The 17712-nt window shown below is 44.8% G+C and overlaps 1 protein-coding gene across 1 annotated transcript; it reads left to right on the top strand.

The window, feature by feature from the left end:
• Positions 1-438: 438 nt before the first annotated feature.
• Positions 439-16237, top strand: LOC118789549 (caveolae-associated protein 2-like). Its single transcript, XM_036546022.1, has 2 exons — positions 439-1156; positions 11782-16237. Exons 1-2 carry the CDS (start codon positions 665-667, stop codon positions 12985-12987), a joined length of 1698 nt encoding a protein of 565 aa, XP_036401915.1. The 5' UTR covers positions 439-664; the 3' UTR covers positions 12988-16237.
• Positions 16238-17712: the final 1475 nt, after the last annotated feature.

The following is a 17712-nucleotide window of genomic DNA, read 5'->3' as shown; positions in this document are numbered from 1 at the left end:
CAAAAATACAAAAAGCAAAAAAGTAGTTATTGATACTAACAAGCTGGGTTGTTGGTATCAACAACTATCAATAAGAGGTAGTAGATGGATCCTCAAGAGTTAGCAGGACAACAGGGTTCCAAACTGGCACAAATGAGCTCATTGTTCAAACATGGCCTTGCACGTTTCTCCCCTCTGTACAGAACATTTTATAAAAACAAGCCATGAGGGAGGGAGCCCCTTATGGAAGAGAGCAGGGAGAACTGCTGTATGCTTGCGCGCACACACACACACACTCTGTTACGCACACGTAACCCTCATGGTAATCAGCTGGGCCAGTAGCCAAGCCACACCCTTCAGGGTGTGGGGGGAGTGGTTTACTATGGGTGGCAGGAATGCTGCTGAGCTCCAGTACTGAGAGAGAGAGAGAGAGAGAGAGAGAGACTGAGAGAGAGAGGAGGGAGAGGAAGAGAAGTGTGCCTCTTAGTAAAAAGGGGAGGGGACAGACCTGGAAGTCTGAGTTTTTCCGAGCTTGCGAACTGAGAGCCAGCCACTCCAGGCAAGCGGATCCACCAGGGCGTGAGTCAGGACAGGGAGACAGCGATCTGAGCCCTCACTCAGCTTGTACCAGGTTGAAAAGTTTGGTGTACCCCCCACCCCCCCCGCCCCTCCTAGCAGCAGAAGGATGGGAGAAGACGCGCTGCAGGCAGAGAGGAGCAGTGTGGCCGGCCTTCACGAGAGCCAGGACCTGGTGGTACCCAGCCCCAGCCCGGCCCGGTCCTCCCCCGCCCACAGCCTGTCCCGGGCAGCGGGAGGCGGGACCGCGTCCTCCCGGGCCGGTGAGGGCCAGGTCCACGCCATCACAGTGCTGACCCTGCTGGACAAGCTGGTCAACATGCTGGACACGGTGCAGGAGAACCAGCTGAAGATCGAGCGTCGGCAGGCGGGCCTGGAGCTGGCCGTGAGGGGGGTCCAGAACGACGTGATCAAGCTGTCCAAGAACCACACCTCCACCTCCAACACCGTCAGCAAGCTGCTGGAGAAGTCCCGCAAGGTCAGCCTGCACTCCCGGGAGGTCAGGGACCGGATGGACAGGCAGGCCGAGCAGGTGAAGAGGCTGGAGGCCAGCCACGCCCACCTACTCAAGAGGAACAACTTCAAAGTGCTCATCTTCCAGGTGAGAGGCAGTCATGAAGGATTCTGATAGGATGGGGGAGGGTGGCACTGAAAGAGCGGTATCAGGACAAATGACACTCCACTTAATTCTGTATTCAGTAATCTGGAGCTTTGGTCATTGATTAATCTTAACATGCGAATACATTCCCAAAGAATCATAGTAATACTGAAAAAATTAAGATATTTATCTACACAAAAATAATATAAATTAAATAAATAATATAAATTCTTCATTTTCCAATGTGCTTTCTTGTTACTTGGCACCCAATTTTCTCATGCAAAAGACTTTTCAATACATTTCTCAATTGTGTTATGATAATGAAAAGACCAGCCTGTAAGCTTGGGATCCTCATGAGAAAGCCTCTCCTATAACAAAGAGGCATTTGAGAAAATGAATCTTCATGCATTGTAGTGTAATGGTTATAGATTACCATGATACCTCTCTAGCTGATAAAATGTGGCAAGGAGAGGGGCGGGGGTTACTAGTCATGAGAATTGCATTGGCATGAGAGCTACAGGGTCTTTTCAAGATGAGCAGGCCAAGGAGAGGTGTGAAGCATGTTCATGTTCCTCAAGGTTTTACACCCCAGAGAGAGAGAGGGTGGTGGTCAGCAGTGGTGGAGGGTGCGGTCAGTTGTAGGTTACGTACGGTCTTCCTCAGTGGTTGCATGTTATAAGAGCTACTTGGCTTCTACAGTGCCTTCGATACAGAGGAAAAATCTAATTTTCTCATTTCAAGAATATTATATTATTATCAAATATTATTACATTATTATCAAATATGCACACACCAGATGGTTTTTGTGTTTTCTTCTCATGACTTCCATTTTTCTTCAATACACAATGTTCAACACAGACCTTGGGTTTTTGATTTCAAAAAAGAAAGGCAGGCTAATCGTTTTAAAATGAGAAGTATTTTCTTGTGGGGAAATCCACTTTTTTTCAGCACAGTGATTTGAATAGCAGTACTTTCAGATGCGACATGGATGAGGTGAAAATCAATGTACATCATTTCCATTTTCTCTGTAGCTACCAGCTGCTCCACTGTGCTGGAATGAGTGAGTCAGAGGCTCCTTGGTTGTTCAATGATGACCACTTAAACTCAGATCAGCTTTTTGATTCTTGTCTGAAAAAAACACAATTGCATTTACAGAATAAAAAACTGTATATTTGAATTTTCTTTTGGCGCTTATCTACCTGTTTGAGGTTCAGCTTAAAACTTAAGTCCCTGTACGCCTGGCTGCGTTTATGTGCTGCATAACTTAGGGTGGAAAAGTGTGGAAAAGTGTGGAAAAGATGGTAATGATGCTCGTCTGGGTGTAGTTTCAATGCACTCCTGTCTGTCTAGTCTCCCCAAAAACAGAAAGTTCCAGAAAGCAGGGCAACATTTGCTTCCCTCTCAAACCATACCTTGTTACTTCACTCTTGATGATGGAAATAAAGCTGCTGATATTTTGAGAATGTCTCAGGTGGATAAGAAGCTGGAATATTCACTTACATGTGAATGGGGGGGGGTTAAGGGTGTGGTTTAACGCTGTCAGTCAGAGTTGACAAGTGGCCAAAACTCCTCCCATAAATTAATTCTGAACAGCCATACAAAAATCTTACATCAGACAAGACAATTTACTGTGGTTTTGCCTGTTTGAATTTTCAATTAGCCTGTATTGCAATGACATAATGTCCTTCATTCAAGATCACAGTGCAACATTTCTTTAGTTTTGAGTAAATTATTAAGTAAGATTTTGGTATGTTTTTCACACAACATTTTCCTTTACTTTGGTGACAGCTAAATCTACAATATTTTGTAACAAACAAAAGATAAAACTTGCTTAAAGCTGTGACCCAAGGTTAAAGAGAAAGCATGTTTTATTTAGATCAAATATAGATGCAAGTCATTTTTATGTTTTTGAAAGATGTTTTGAACAAGGACTTGAACAAGTAACTTTTTTCTTATTTGTGTGAGGTGACATTTTTCTGGAGGTGGCTGTTGTCAGTCCTCACAAACAAAGAACTGGCTCCTCAAAGCTTCTAACAACAGCGCTTATGCTTGTATACAAAGCTTGATGTACACACCATTGTTTAGTGATGGGGTCTGATGTGTGAAGGATCGATACACACAGCATGCACTTGATTTATTTGGTGAGGATGCTTTTGTGCTCAGCCTGGATGCATATCTCTTTGATGCTTTTTCAAGCTGAGTTTGCTGCTTGAATTGACAGCATCTGCTCTGCCTCTTCAAGGAGCTCAGCTGACCAATGAAATGAGGTGGAAAACGTAAGCATGCATGCATACCATCACATGCCCTGGTGGCATCAATTAGCCTGTGTGTGTTTTGTCTAGTTATGATGGCTGTGTGGAGACTGGGAGATCCATGGACCCATGGGGGTGTGACGGGAAAGGAAGTTCCTTGATAGCCCCGTGTTTATGTAACCTCTGGATTGGACAGGCAATCAGTGAGAAACTAATGACAGGGCAAGTCCCGATATCCAATTATCAAATACAGTTGTGTCAATCATGGGTCAGCTCCATTGGTTCTCCATTGAGCTGGTGGGTGTGACTAGCGGGTGTTCAGTGAATATGCCAGAACCCTTCCGAGTGTTTTTTCAGTGCTGAGGGGCCATCATAGGTGGGACAATATAATATGTAAGCATACATGGGCTGGTCATTTTCTCCTGTCTACCATAATAACAATGAAGATGGTCCTTCTGAGCTTTAGAGCACTAAAATTCAATGCCTCTCAGTAAACAACAACATAAAGACAGGAATAACAATTATAATGAAAAGAAGAAGAAATGTTGTTATTGTTGTTGTTGTTGTTGTTGCTATACCAAATACCATTTCCTGAAATACACATTTAATATGTGATCAGAATCCTTTCGTTTTTAGCCTGGTCCTGATGCTCTGGTGTCTGTGTCATATGCCAATTCCTCACCTGGATCGGGTTCAGCTTTTTACACAAAGCACATAACAGTTATCCTTGAGATCGGCCTTCATTATACCAACATTTACAAATGGCCTAATTATAATACAAAAAGCAATAAAGCATACATGCAAAGCATACATACGCACAAAGCAGTGTTACGTAACAGTTGTAGTTACAGTAGAGGATGATCAGATTCAGATGCCTCTGGATCTGACTGAACATACCGAGAGTCAACACGAGATCCGTGGCCAGGACATTTTATGCAGGGTAGCTTGTATCTGTTTTCCATAGGGTTGCAGAATTCAGCCACACCCAGAACATGGGCTAAACTTCTGTTTGCACAGGGAACAAGCTGCCCTCCTGTTTGATCCTGGAGTTTCAATACTGAAAGCAGGACATCCTATGCTGCTTTATCCCAGTATTATAGCCCAGGTTTTTTACTGTATACACAAGTCTTGTGGGAGGATAGGGGTGAGGTCGCACTTTACTTTGGATTGATAAACCTAATAAACTGGGCCAACTGGCTGTGATTTTATCCTATGCAGTTGTACTCTGTTGTGCCAGAGGTGGAAAACAGCGTTCTTGCATGGTCTCAGTCTCACACATTCCTGCGGTTAAAGCGAGCCCCTCTCTTGCAGGGATATAAATAGAAAATAGGGTGTGATAATGTGTTGGGAGCCAGCGCTGTTTTCAGTGTATTGCACACACTTGTTCCAAGCAGAGTACAGGGAATGCTGTGCCCCCGTGTGGACGAACAAGGAAAAGCCATGCTGCGTTTCAAGGCTCGGTATAAAAGAAACCCAGTATTGCAGCCACAGTGGACCCCTTGAATCAAGGCTGAGGAACACTGAGTCGCCTTGCCTTTATCAGGATAGGAATTTTTCCGCTATAGTAAAGAGGACCTTCTGATAAGGTTGATTGAATTTGCTAACCATTTGCTTGAGTTTCATTTGTTCTTGCTCCCAGAGTGTAAGGAAAATGTTTCTTTAAGTAATTTCTCTTTAAGCAGAAATCTGTGATTCAGAACTCACTCAAAGTACTGAGTATAGCCCCCCTCCTCTCTTAGCCTAATTTTGAAATCAGAAGGAGAAGGATTGTGTATTTGTACATGGAGTTCTGTTCCCTCCCTAAACCCTAAACACACCTCTCACGTATCCCCCGCGGAAGACCAGGGCTTGCATGAAAAAGCATAGGCTTCTCAGCTAAGGAGAAGAATCCATGTGGCTTTTTCACTTTCTGTTGTTTTTCTGTTATTTCATTACCATAGTTACTTTGGGGTCATCATTCCTCTAATACTATCCTTATAGTAATTTGCTTTTGAGAAGGGAAAATAAAGACATACAAACTGAAAGGGGACAGAAGTTTCAGGAGGTGTGTCTGTGACTCAGTCCTGGGCCAGCTCCACTGCATTTCACAGCTCTCACTTCTGCTGTCTCTCAAACCTTGTCTGTCTCACAGAAAAGTCAGAGGGGAACTTATTTCAACACATTAATCCTGAGTCAATCTGACAGGGTTGCCAGAGTAGTGCCCTGTATACTCTTTAACTACTCAAGTGCGTTAGTAGGGCTTAAGAGCAATTGGTGTGGCTAGGGTGTACACAAGCTATTTTGGTATTTAAACGGCCAGGCTACCTGAGGAACGTGACCTCTGCACGCTGAAATCCATTTCTCAGGTAGACAGAAATGCACATTCCCAGAATTCCACACACTGAGTTTAAGTGCACTGATGGGGCTGCTGCCCTGTTCATTTGTTGGGTTATTCGGGGTGTGCAGCCTGCCCCATTCCTCTGGATGGAGGTAAATACCAGAGCAGCCTGTGAAATAGTGGGACAAAATGGGACTATGGAACAGATAGGGTTAGATACGGATATAGACACAGGCACACACACATTCACACAAACACATACGGACACACACACATACATACACCCTCACACACAGATATGGACACCGGCATGTATTCACATTCACACATACACACATGCATACATGCACGCACAAGAACACAGATGTACTGCACTGTAGAGGAGAGGGTGTAATACACAGTGTGAAGAAGATAGGATGACAATACTGGGAATACAGTGGTACACTGTGTGGAGACAGCACGGTAAAAGAGTGGATAGATTTCAGTTCAAAACTCCACTGATGCAATAGACAAAAGTACAATATGTAGATATGTCTGTCATCCCGGACACCCCCCACCCCTCAAGCTGTTTCCATGATCCTCCGGTCATTTGGTTCCATTTCCATTCAAGAGTTCACATTTGCTATGATGGAACATTCTTTTAGTGTGTGTTGTCTCAGACCATGCAGTTATGCAGATATGTCAGTTATGTTGTTTTGCCCCTTGTACACACACCCCCCCTCTCTCCACACACACACACACACACACACACACACACACACACACACACATACACACTCTTCACACACCCCTACTGCAGCTGTTACTGTAAGCCTGGCTATCAACTGGAATGAGAGTAACTGGGCACAGATGTCAAATTATGGGATTTATGAAAAATGATGAGGTGAAAGAGATAAGAGGCAGGGCCTCCACCCATTAACCAAAGGCATGTTGCGCAAATGGGGCAGAGATGTCACTGCTGAGACTCCCTGACTCTGTCATCCTCAGCCTCTCCAACTGACACTGCCCCTTCACCTTTCAATTTACTCTCATCTTTTTGTCGCTAGTCCTCCTCCTCTTCATCTTCCTCCTCCTCCTCAGTTCCCCTTCTCTTCATCCACTTCCACTCTAGCTCCTTTCTCATTTCCCCCCTTTTTCTGACTGAAGCTTCTCCCTTTCTCCCCCTCAGCTATAACTCTTCTGCCCGCAGACCTCTCCTCTCTCCATATCCTCCCATTAAGTTTCCACCACACTTTTCCCATAAGGCTTTGAAGTTCCCCAATCATCCAACGATAGTTTACCCAGAGAATTCAGGGAAAAACTAAGCCATGAAAAATACCACTCACCCAGAACAAGGCCTGTGTTCTCAAAGCCCCTTCCAGTAGTGTGCTATGACTGACAGTACTCATATGGCAAGATGTCCATGCTTGAAGATATTCACAGTCCTTGTCAAATGTTCCCTGTCAAACATGAACAAATCATGGGTTAGTGAAGTGGACCTGTAACTAAAGGCCTATAGGTTCAAATCACAGTGGTTGGGGGAGGGGGGGGGGGGGGGCCTTCCATTTTTCCCTTGGGCATGAACATGTGTTGTGTTACAGCACAGAATGTGGCCGGATGTCTGCTAATTTAGTGGGTAATGATGGTAAACAGCTTCTTTTAAGGGATCCAGAGAGCTCAGGGACCCTTATTTAAGGAACCCCCTGGAAAGAACACAGAGGTCTTTCTCTGGCCTTGAGGAAGAAGCAGATCTGACGCTTGTCGACTTCTTAATGCACTGTAACGGGCCACAGCAAGGCAGAGCACAGCCTTTGGAAAGACTTCCACCGCATTCTCCTCTTCTCGAAGCTGAGACTCATTGTCCTTAGTGAGTCTGTCGCAGAATGTGGAGGACAGCGTGCTGGGCCGATTCCTCCAGCACACACAGCCTCAGGGCCTGAGCAGATGTACGGTTTCAACAGAAAGAAACATCCCCCGCACACCCCCGTCCACCAACTTGCTCTGACACTCCATGAGGTGCTGGGAGGTGCAGAGAGCTTATAGCCAGAACACTCATTCTCCATCTTGCCTTTGTGGGTGGCGTAGGCTGGTACCCTGCCACTGCACGGCACAGACAGCTGAGAGTTCCTCTGTCCACCAGCTGACAGAACGGGCTTGATTCTGTACAAAGGCAAGGGACACATTATTATTTGTTTGCTTTAAGGTGCTTTGAGGCTTTTTTCCAGAGAAACGTAGCTAAAATTTTGACACGCTGTCCATTTATACAGGTGAATATTTAGTATAGCAGTTATGGGTAAATATTCAAGGTTGGCCACAGCAGTGCTACAAACTACTTCTATTGCATGGCCACCTTTGCCACCTTAAAGACATATGTTCAAATCTCAGTGGCATTATCACTATAATATAATATAATATAATATAATATAAGAGTAAACAAAATATTAAAAAATACATTTGTAAAATACATCTCATGTGAAAATCAGCCTCATCTGAAACATGGATAATTAAGTCCAACTTTTAAGTTTTAGTGGATATTTTTTCCATTTCACTCAGTTTCGACTTCCATCCCAAGCAGTGGGTTTCTGCAGTAAAACTGGGCTTTACCCTGGCCCTCCATCAGAGCACTCCATGTCTCCTGCGGTAATTTCCTCTCTCACAGATGAAACCAGGCCATCGCTACAGCCCCACATTTCCTCACATGGAACGCACATACAACACTGGCCTGCCACTTCGCCGGTACGTGCGAAAGGGCCTGGCATTAGCTGCTCATTAGTGGAGTAGCTGTTCCGAGCAGAGGCTGACACAGACATACCGTGCCGCAGCAGGGCCGCTCGGGTCCAGTCCTCTGGGCCACAGGCAGCTGGTTTTCACTTTTAACAATTAGCACTCTTGGAACTAGGCAGCCATGCGTGTTTGGCTCGGTCGACGCGATGACGTGAAGCTGGGTCGTAAGATTTAAGTCTGGAACGAATATCAGCAGAAGGTGCGGTTAAGGGCTGAGTAGCCGTAACGATGTCCTCAGTTCCCAGGTTCAATATAAGCATTCACACTGGACCTGTATGCTTTGAATCACACCTTGCCAAACCCTCTGGGTGCTGTCTAGCAGAAGATATCTTTGCTCTCTCAGCTGGTGATGGAATTAGGAAATCTGTCATGTCACCTGTGGCAGGAAGTAGAGGAACCGGTTACCCAGAGAGCGCAGCCCGAGAGTGTGTGCGTGTGTGTATGTGTGTGTGTGTGTGCGTGTGTGTGCGTGTGTGTGTGTGTGTGTGTGTGTGTGTGTGTGTGTGTTTGTGTGTGTGTGTGTGTGTGTGTGTGTCTGTTTGGTATCTGGGTGGTTGGGGGTGGATTAATGTTTCTGTTTATCAACACCAGATTTAAATGGCTCTGATGGGCATGCCAAAAAAAGAATAGACACCCCCTCCCCAACTCACTCATGTTACAAATAACGATAGCCACTACTTTGTCCTGATTGGTATTTGGTTGAGTGTCCCTGTTGCAGGGAGAGTTCTTGCTGTTCTGTCCTGAACTCCTCCGCCAGCTCTGTAATGCCGACTGGCACATGTTGGATTTCAAAGAATCTGTGCAATCCATCTGTTGCGCTTACTTAATTGGCACACACCAGAGTCTGAAGAATCCGAACAATGAGCGATTTTTTTTTCTTGCTTCCTGTGTGACAGATCCTTTTAGCACATAAATGCAAACCTGAGGTGCAACAGCTGTCGTCTCCAACATGACAAACATTGTCAGACGAGGTGATCCCAGTATACTTGTATGACTTCTCTTCCACATTCTTCTCCCTTTCAGCATTCTCCAACACCTGAGTATCTTCACAGCCACAGGTATTACCCTCAAGAGCAAGGAGGCAGAGCTAAGCAGAACACACCCAATTCATTCACCCGAAGGACCGGGGTAGAGCAGGATAGGAAGGCAGAGTACAGAAAGAGTCTATTTATCCTTTATTCAAGCAGGATGAACTGAGGCTTCATTTCTCTATTACACAAATAACCTGGAGCCTCGGAATGAGGTAACACTGAGCCGGTGCCATGTGACAGTGAGAGAAAAGTGGTCAAGCTCCACATCATAAATAAACCCTTCACAAGTCTTCCCCTTTGAAAATGAATCGAAGGTCTCTTCTATGTTTGGGGCCGAGCTGGCTGATGCGCTGCCCATAAAAACAGTGGAAGGACTATGTCACAAAAACAACAAAAAAACTGCAGGAGCCACACACCTGTTTTCAAGCACAGCTAATTTCTTCCCTCACACACACACAGAGAAAGAGAAAGAGAGAGAGAGAGAGAGAGAGAGAGAGAGGGAGAGACCTCACACAAATAGAAAATTATCCAGTTTGAAATAAAGCCTATTGCTTACTCCATCCACTCTATTTAAAATACAAATTACATACTGTGACTGACTACTTCAAGCATCTAAGCTCAGCACAGTTATGTTTACTTCTTTCAATGATAGCCAAAGGCTAATCCTTCGTAGCCTTTTTAAGACAAAAAAGGATAGTGGCAAATAAGAAATCACACAAAATCTAAAATTAACATTCCAGTTTAATAAAATCCACCGTTATGTGGAAGTATGATTAATAAGTGAGCCATTTCAAACAATTCATGTTTGAAACAATAGATAAGGAGCTAAGGAATAATAATTGGGAACAGACAGGGGAATAAATCATATGGGAAACTGTTGATGATTCTGTGAGGAAGTTCAGACAGAGCAAAAGAGGTTCTTGTCAGCCGTGACCTTTTTTGTATGAGAACGAGTTAGCGGATGACGTTTCAATCCTCCTGCACTTTGCTGGGATTCCTGGGTCTTCTCTGCACCAAGGCAGAGGAATCGTTTGCAGGGTTCCCCCCTCTCCTCTTGGAAGGCCTCCAGCGTTCAGTGGAAACTTTGAGCAGCACTTCGACCACAGCTTCCTTCCCCTGTTCCCCCTACTGTTCTCCTTGCAGATTGTTTCCAGGGGGGGTGACCTTCGAGATTGTGTGTTTTTACATGTGCAGGCACTCAGACCCAATCCCCGGCATTCCAACCAACAGCATGTATGCGTCACATTCTCTGATGTAACAGGCTCCTCACAATTCTGTTTTTGTGAACACAGTCCACTCCCCACCACTAGCATTCCAACCAAAACTGTGTGTGTGTTACAGTCAGATGCTATAATATTTTGTTGAATATGTTTTGTAGTTGAATGGAATGTAAAGACTGTACATTTTTTAGTATGTAATCAGTACCATTTCCAGAGCAGTCCGTGTTGTAAAGGCAGATGGCATTGCTCTGGCCTTTTGTGGTCACTCTGTGTTTGATGTATTTCCCCCTTTGTTTGCTTACCCTTGGAACTCTGGGAGTGGGGAAAGCATGACACACTCCACACCTTTGACAGGAAATCGGGTATCAACAGCAGTGCAGATGTGCAGCCCATACCAAAGTGTAGTGATATCATACAACAGCACTTCATCCAGCTGTGACCTAACCTTGTATTGTAACCTTACATAATGCTAACCACAGCAGGATTCGCTAACCAATATTCAGGAGTAGCTGTTCTATTGCACAATCACACATGGTGGTCCTGGAAAGCAATGCATTTGCTTTTACACCACTATTCCCTTTTCCGCTAATTGGGAGACATTATGGTTACTTTGAATAATACTTTGAATAATCATTATTGGTTGCAAATGATCACTTAAACTTTGTACAATCTATAAAATCTTAGTGCATAACCTAAAAAATACATCATGCATGATGACGCAGGGATACATGAATATTTGGAATCTATCTCTGAATGAAACTATAGACTTGATTGGTTAGGCTTATGTAGGTGGTGTCATTGTTGTTGTGTTGTCTTTCATCTTTGTTGTTGGTCTATCTAAAATTATATTCTCCTTGTATGTTAACTCATCAGCCATAAACTAGTGTTAGTAGTGTTTAAGTAAACTGTACCACATCAGGGTTGATATTGCATCCATACTGATTCAGTATCAGTCAAAGCTCTTACAATTGGCTAATTGTAAGATTATTCAATCAGTTGAGTAGAACAGTTAAGTGAATGAGCTGGTCTCACCTATCTGTTTCAGGAAGAGAAGGAGATTCCCGCCAGCGTGTTTGTGAAGGACCCCGCGCCCTTGCCCTGCGAGGCTATGGACGAAGTCCCTGTGGACACCAACCGCTCCCAGGAGGAGGCACTGCACACCATCGAGCTGTCCTCCGACGAGGAGCCCGAGCCAGACAGGGAGGAAGAGGAGGCAGAGCTGGCCGATGAGCACCTGGAGAAGTCCCGCGCGGAGAGGATCAAGCGTTCCAGCCTGAAGAAGGTGGACAGCTTGAAGAAGGCCTTCTCCCGGCAAAACATCGAGAAAAAGATGAACAAGATCGGCTCTAAGATCGTGTCCCCGGAGAAGCGCGAGAAGATCAAGAAGAGCCTCAGTCACAGTGGCAAGAGCCCCTCCCTGAAGCTGCCCCCACTTACCTTCGGCATAGGCAAGAAGGGGAAGGGTGGTGAGAGCACCTCTCAGGAGGAGGCCACCCCCACTGTGGATGCCTCCATCGAGCTGGCACCCGTCAATAGCCTGGGAGAAGAGGAGGAGCCCTCCAAGCTGGTGGAGTGCAAGGCAGAGGCCGACTCCGTGGAGAAGGAGGAGGTGCCTAGTCCCTCAGCCAGTGGTGTGGATGACGAGTCATCTGTCAAGGAAGATGAGATTCCAGAGGGCACTCTGTCCACACCCCTCTCTCAGGAAGACCCTGCCCTGCCCTCCACCCCTCAGCCTCAGAAACAGGAAGAGGAGGTGGAGCCAGAGAAGGAGGAAGAGAAGGAGGAGCTGATCCAGGAAAATGAGAGTCACATAGAGGAGGAGGTGGAGAAAGACCTCGAAGAGGAGAGGGAAAGTGTCACAGATGTGGAAAAGGCGGATGAGGATAAGGAGAACCCCAAGGAGGAGATGATGCAGGAAGAGCAGGAGAATGATGGGGGGGCAAACGCCCCGGAGAAAGAGAGCCATGCGGCGGTGGAAGAGATGGAACACAGCCAGGAGAACTCCGAAGAGGAGAAAGAAACCCATGAGGAGGCAGATCAAGAAGGAGAAGAGGAGAAGGAGGAAGAGAAAGTGGGAAAAGTAGAAGTGGAAGAGAAGAAAGATGGGGATCTGAATGTCGAGGGAGAGGAAGAGACCCCTGTGGTGGTAGAAAAGGAGGCAGTTGAGGAGCAGAACCCCCATAAGGAGAGAATGAGTCCAGTTGAGGCACCCGTCCACCCTGACAGCCTTATGGTGCAGCAATCTTCCTAATGAGCATGCTCACCCAATACTCCACACCCCACTTATCCCCCCAGCACTGAGGCTGGGCATCAGCTGTCTATCCACACACATGAGGACCTTCCCCTGAAACTCAGGACCCTGATGACTGTCCTTCCCCTGCCATTCTCTTTCACAGCTCTCTGCCCCTGAACTTAGCCCAGCCTTCCTGTCCACCTCTCGCTAATGTTCATCGAGTAGGTGGTACTTTGCCATCAATGTAAATGTGCAATTTTATTTCTGTAGTACTCCAGACACTTTCAGTTTCTTTCTGTGCTCTGGCCACAAAGTGTTTGTGTTTCAGTAAGTCTTGAACCACCAAAGGATAAATGCTTTCAGATTTGGCTTGAGCCCATCCAGCTTTAACGGTTTCATTTTACTCCATGCTGAGGAGAACCACAACACAGATGAGGAACCAGCAGAGGACCGCAGCAACACTGTTACCACCACCTTGGGATGAAGTGTGGTCTGAGTTTATCACAGGACTTTGTGCTGTACAGTAGCTCCTTAGCCAACACTGTCTATCTATCTGTCATTGTCTTTTGGTCTGTCTGTCATTCATTGTCTGTTGTTCTGTCAGAAAACACATGGCCAAAGTAAGCAGGGGGGCTGGGGTGATATTTGCAAAATATGGCCAGGCTCACACTGTCTGCACATTTGGCTGGTTGGCACAGCCTCCAGCTGCACACATTCCATCTTCTGGACCTCAGAGAACAAACTTGGAACAGTCAAAGGTTCCTGTATGATCCTCTAAGTTAAAACTTGTGATTGCTTAAAGTTAATGTACATATTTGGACTGCATATCTCAGCAATACCAGCTCAAGTAAACACTGATGGTGCAGATCTGGTATTTCCAGTGTGGTCTTGGGCTCAGCTCCATCTTCAGTATATATGTTAGAACGGAAAATACGCACATTTATCCATAAAAGGAAAGTTTAATGGAAATGACCTAATTCCTGCTCTCTTTGCTCAGTCTTTTAAAATAATTCCACAGGATAACACTTATCAAATTCAAAGGTATGAATATCACAAGCACAGATGACATGACTAAGGTGCAGATTGAATTTTTGCTCCTTTGACGTTGACATTGAGGTTGCAATCACAATGAATGTAAGATCTTTTACTTTCTGCTGAAAATGGTTGGCCCACTAAGTTCCAGATCTGACATTTAAATCCCTTTAGGCAAATCTGTCCACTTTCACTAATCTATCTTTGTCAGTTTACAAAGTTATGGGATGCCAGAGGATCTGTGAAAGTGATGGAATAGTTGAGAGTTCAGAATTCAGAGGTTAGAGTTTCCCTTTGTTTAAAAGAAAATTAAACAAAACCTACCACATGAAATCAAATGTACATTCCCAATCCTCACCAGTTTTACGGCCTGTGCCACATTGTCTGTGTGTACAAGAATGAATTTTGAACTTAAAAAGCACAGATCTGTACTGTAGCATTTAAGTAGTGGTACACTTTCACGTAGAGGTCCATCAACAATTAGTTATTACGTAACTATAGAAAGCATGGTTACATAAGTGGTGCCTCTGGAGAGTCCACAGCAAAAATACTGACTGGCAGACCCAGATACAGATCTCTAGCCTGTCACTTCCTATCAAACAGCAAGGGGTGGGGGGTAAGGCCTGGGGACACAGATGGACCCTGCACTCACAGGGTTTGTGGTTTTCTAATGAACATGCCTAATATGTTGTCCAGGCAGCATATGATCATGCCAGTCCTTGTATTAATGGATAGCTCTCACTGACTGTGTTTGTATCAACAAAAGTTCAAGCAGGGCATTGTCAATGTCATTGACATCACTGTAACAAAACGGACAGAAAGGGACTTTTTTAGTTGGGCTGGGTTGTGAACTTATTTCAGGAATATTTTTTACGAAAGGACCCCTAACATGACCCTGATGGTTCCAAGAATGCAGAAAGATTCTGCCCCAAAACACTGACCTGGGATCAGCTTTAGCTTTTTTTTTTCACAGGAGATAGACAGGACAAGCTGATCCCGGACTGGTGGGTAGAGGCCCAAGAGGTGCCTGGAGGCACTCTGAGTATTGGAAACCAGCCCCGTTTTCAGCCACTGGACTTACAGGACACACACCTTTTTGGCAGAGGAGCTACGGTGGCTCAGCTTGAGCCGTGAGCCTGTGTGCGGCTCACCGGGGCATTGCAGCTCCGCTGGATCCTCAGATGTAGAACACTGGGGAAGGAGGAGAATCCACTAGCTTTGACAAATGGCTCCCCAGGGAGCTCATTTTTCAAGCCGCCCTCTGCCGTGAAGCTAGCCAGGCCTGGGAGGGTGAAGGGAAGAGAGGTGCGGCCCTTCCAGACGTAAGATTGATGGCATAGTTTCCACTGTGAGCAGGGAGAGCCTGGGCCCCATTGGACACAGGTGGGCTGCTATCAGAGAGGCCAAGGGGGTAGGAGCACAACACTCTCGGCATCCCTGTATGGAGAGTGTAAGCGGGGTGCTGCAAAGGGGAAGTGAGAACTAGAGCCGTGAGGCAATCAGTGCAATTCTGCTCTACCATGTTTTCATCTACAGACTCATATTCCCCTGGCTCATTACACAGAGCCCACTAACCCCCTGTACACATTCACATGAGAAATTAAACCTCAAAAAGAAGAGGTGCTAGAATGAGCCACAATGCAATAAGCCCCCTCAGACAGTGCTTCATGACAAATGTGTGGCTAAGTAACTATTTGGTTGCATGGCATGTGATTACGCAGCTACCTATGGTGGTAGTTTGGCTGGACAGGTAAAAATAGAGAGGGTGTTTGTGTTTGCCACACTGCCCCTTGTTTGCACCAGCAGCCATATTTGTTGTGGCTGCTGGTGCCATCACTGATGTCATCAGAGAATCTGTACAAGCATTCTTTATCGGTGGACCTCAGCACCCATCTGCAGAGATGAGATATGGCATGCATTGTTCAGTGGAGTTCCGTTCCCATTGTGCAACTGTTGTTGCATAATAGTTTTGTCACAGTTTTGCAGGAACACATTCCAGGCCTTTACCAGAAATACTAGCCACAGTTGTGCCAAATCATTTAACATTTATCCTCAACACAGAGGGCCAAACTGACCCATGCATTCAATTGTTCACTCTTGAGTGTGAAATTCATGTGAACTGCTGTGCTTGTACAGTGGATCAATGTGAAGAACACGGACCATTTAACTTAAGTCTGGTAGTACCCATTTACACTGATTTCAACAAAGAGAGATTGGGAGGGTTTACAAAGAGAAACAAACAAAAGCAAAAAGGTCTGAAAGCAGAGGAGTTTTGGGTCTGAACATCAATAATATGAAGTGCTTTACATGTAAGACAAACTCTATATTCAGTCTCTTCAACATGGTCATGACATACCTTTGCTGTTGGTAATAAAAAGGATATAGACTAATCATGAATTTGTTCCACAGGAGCTTTGCTGAATTCCATTTTTATGAACTGGAAGTTATGAACCCTACATTTGGGTAGACTCCAAGGTTTACTCTGGTATGTGCTGTACAGAGTAATAGAAATATTAAAATATGTTTCTTGAGGGGGATTCCATAAAAAAAACCTAGGTCAGTCAACGGAATAATTGCAAGAATGTCTGTTTTGCTGTGCCTTGAGTAGATGTGAAAAAATGCATGAATTTTTACTTCCTTATGCCTTTAAAAAATGATTGCTTGTTTATTCTATATACTCACTTGGATCTGTGAATTGTACTTGTGTGTGTTTTTTTTTTCAGATGCTAACCATGCAGTTGACTAAGAAATATCTAGAACTATATGCTGTCTTTGGGATCATATTGTACACATAGTTATTGTCACTGATGTCAAAGAGGCTCCTCTACATGGCAGATGGCCTGCAAATATTGTGATATATCATTTTCATGTATGCCCTCTTACTGTTATTAAAACACTTTTTTCTTGCAGAAGTCACACAATTTAAAATAAACACCGTGTAACACAGTTTCCTGCTTCCCTCCTCATTCTTCCTTTTTATTCTGATACAAACATAGGAATGTCTGTGTGAAAGCCTTATCATGTTGTATAAACCTATGGTTTCCTTTCTACAAAGAGAACAGGTAGTATTTTAGCACAAGCTAATGCTGAGAATCTTATGGGAGCAATAATGTTAGAACACTGGCAAAATGCTTCACTGATTTCACTACTAGCAGGCAATGGAAACTCTTCTGGGGTTTGACTCCTGAAACAACACTGTTCTGACACCGGTGTTCTGACACCGGCTGGTGTTTGCCAGCTTCTGAATCTGTGCCAGGCTGACAGCTGGCTTGCTTTGCCCACACTAGCTTTAAAGACTGTGGCATTGTTTAATACATTGAGTCATGACACCCAACAGACTGGATATACTGTACCTCCACTGGAAGAAAAAAAAAATTAGAGTCAATGATCACAGCTACAGGCTCTGACAAAATATGTGATTATATTATGGCAAATATTGTATTCTGCAATAAATATTAACATTGTGTTTAATCATATCTATTGATTTGCTTTCAGATGGCAGAAAAAATGGCCCTTCACTTACACGAAGAAGAAAACTATTTCAAAATGATAGAACAATTATCACAAAGATCAACTCTTTCAGATTAAAAAGTGTGATTGCCGCCTGACTTATAATTTATAATTTTTAAGCTTTTTAAGATAAAAGGCAGATTTAGTGCAGGTGGAAGTCCCCAGAGCGACCATAGCCTGGAAAAAAACTCAAACAGGAAG

The sequence above is a fragment of the Megalops cyprinoides genome, chromosome 14 (genome assembly GCF_013368585.1).
Source record: "Megalops cyprinoides isolate fMegCyp1 chromosome 14, fMegCyp1.pri, whole genome shotgun sequence".
Taxonomy (NCBI): domain Eukaryota; kingdom Metazoa; phylum Chordata; class Actinopteri; order Elopiformes; family Megalopidae; genus Megalops; species Megalops cyprinoides.
This window is presented reverse-complemented; position numbering and strand designations above follow the sequence as displayed.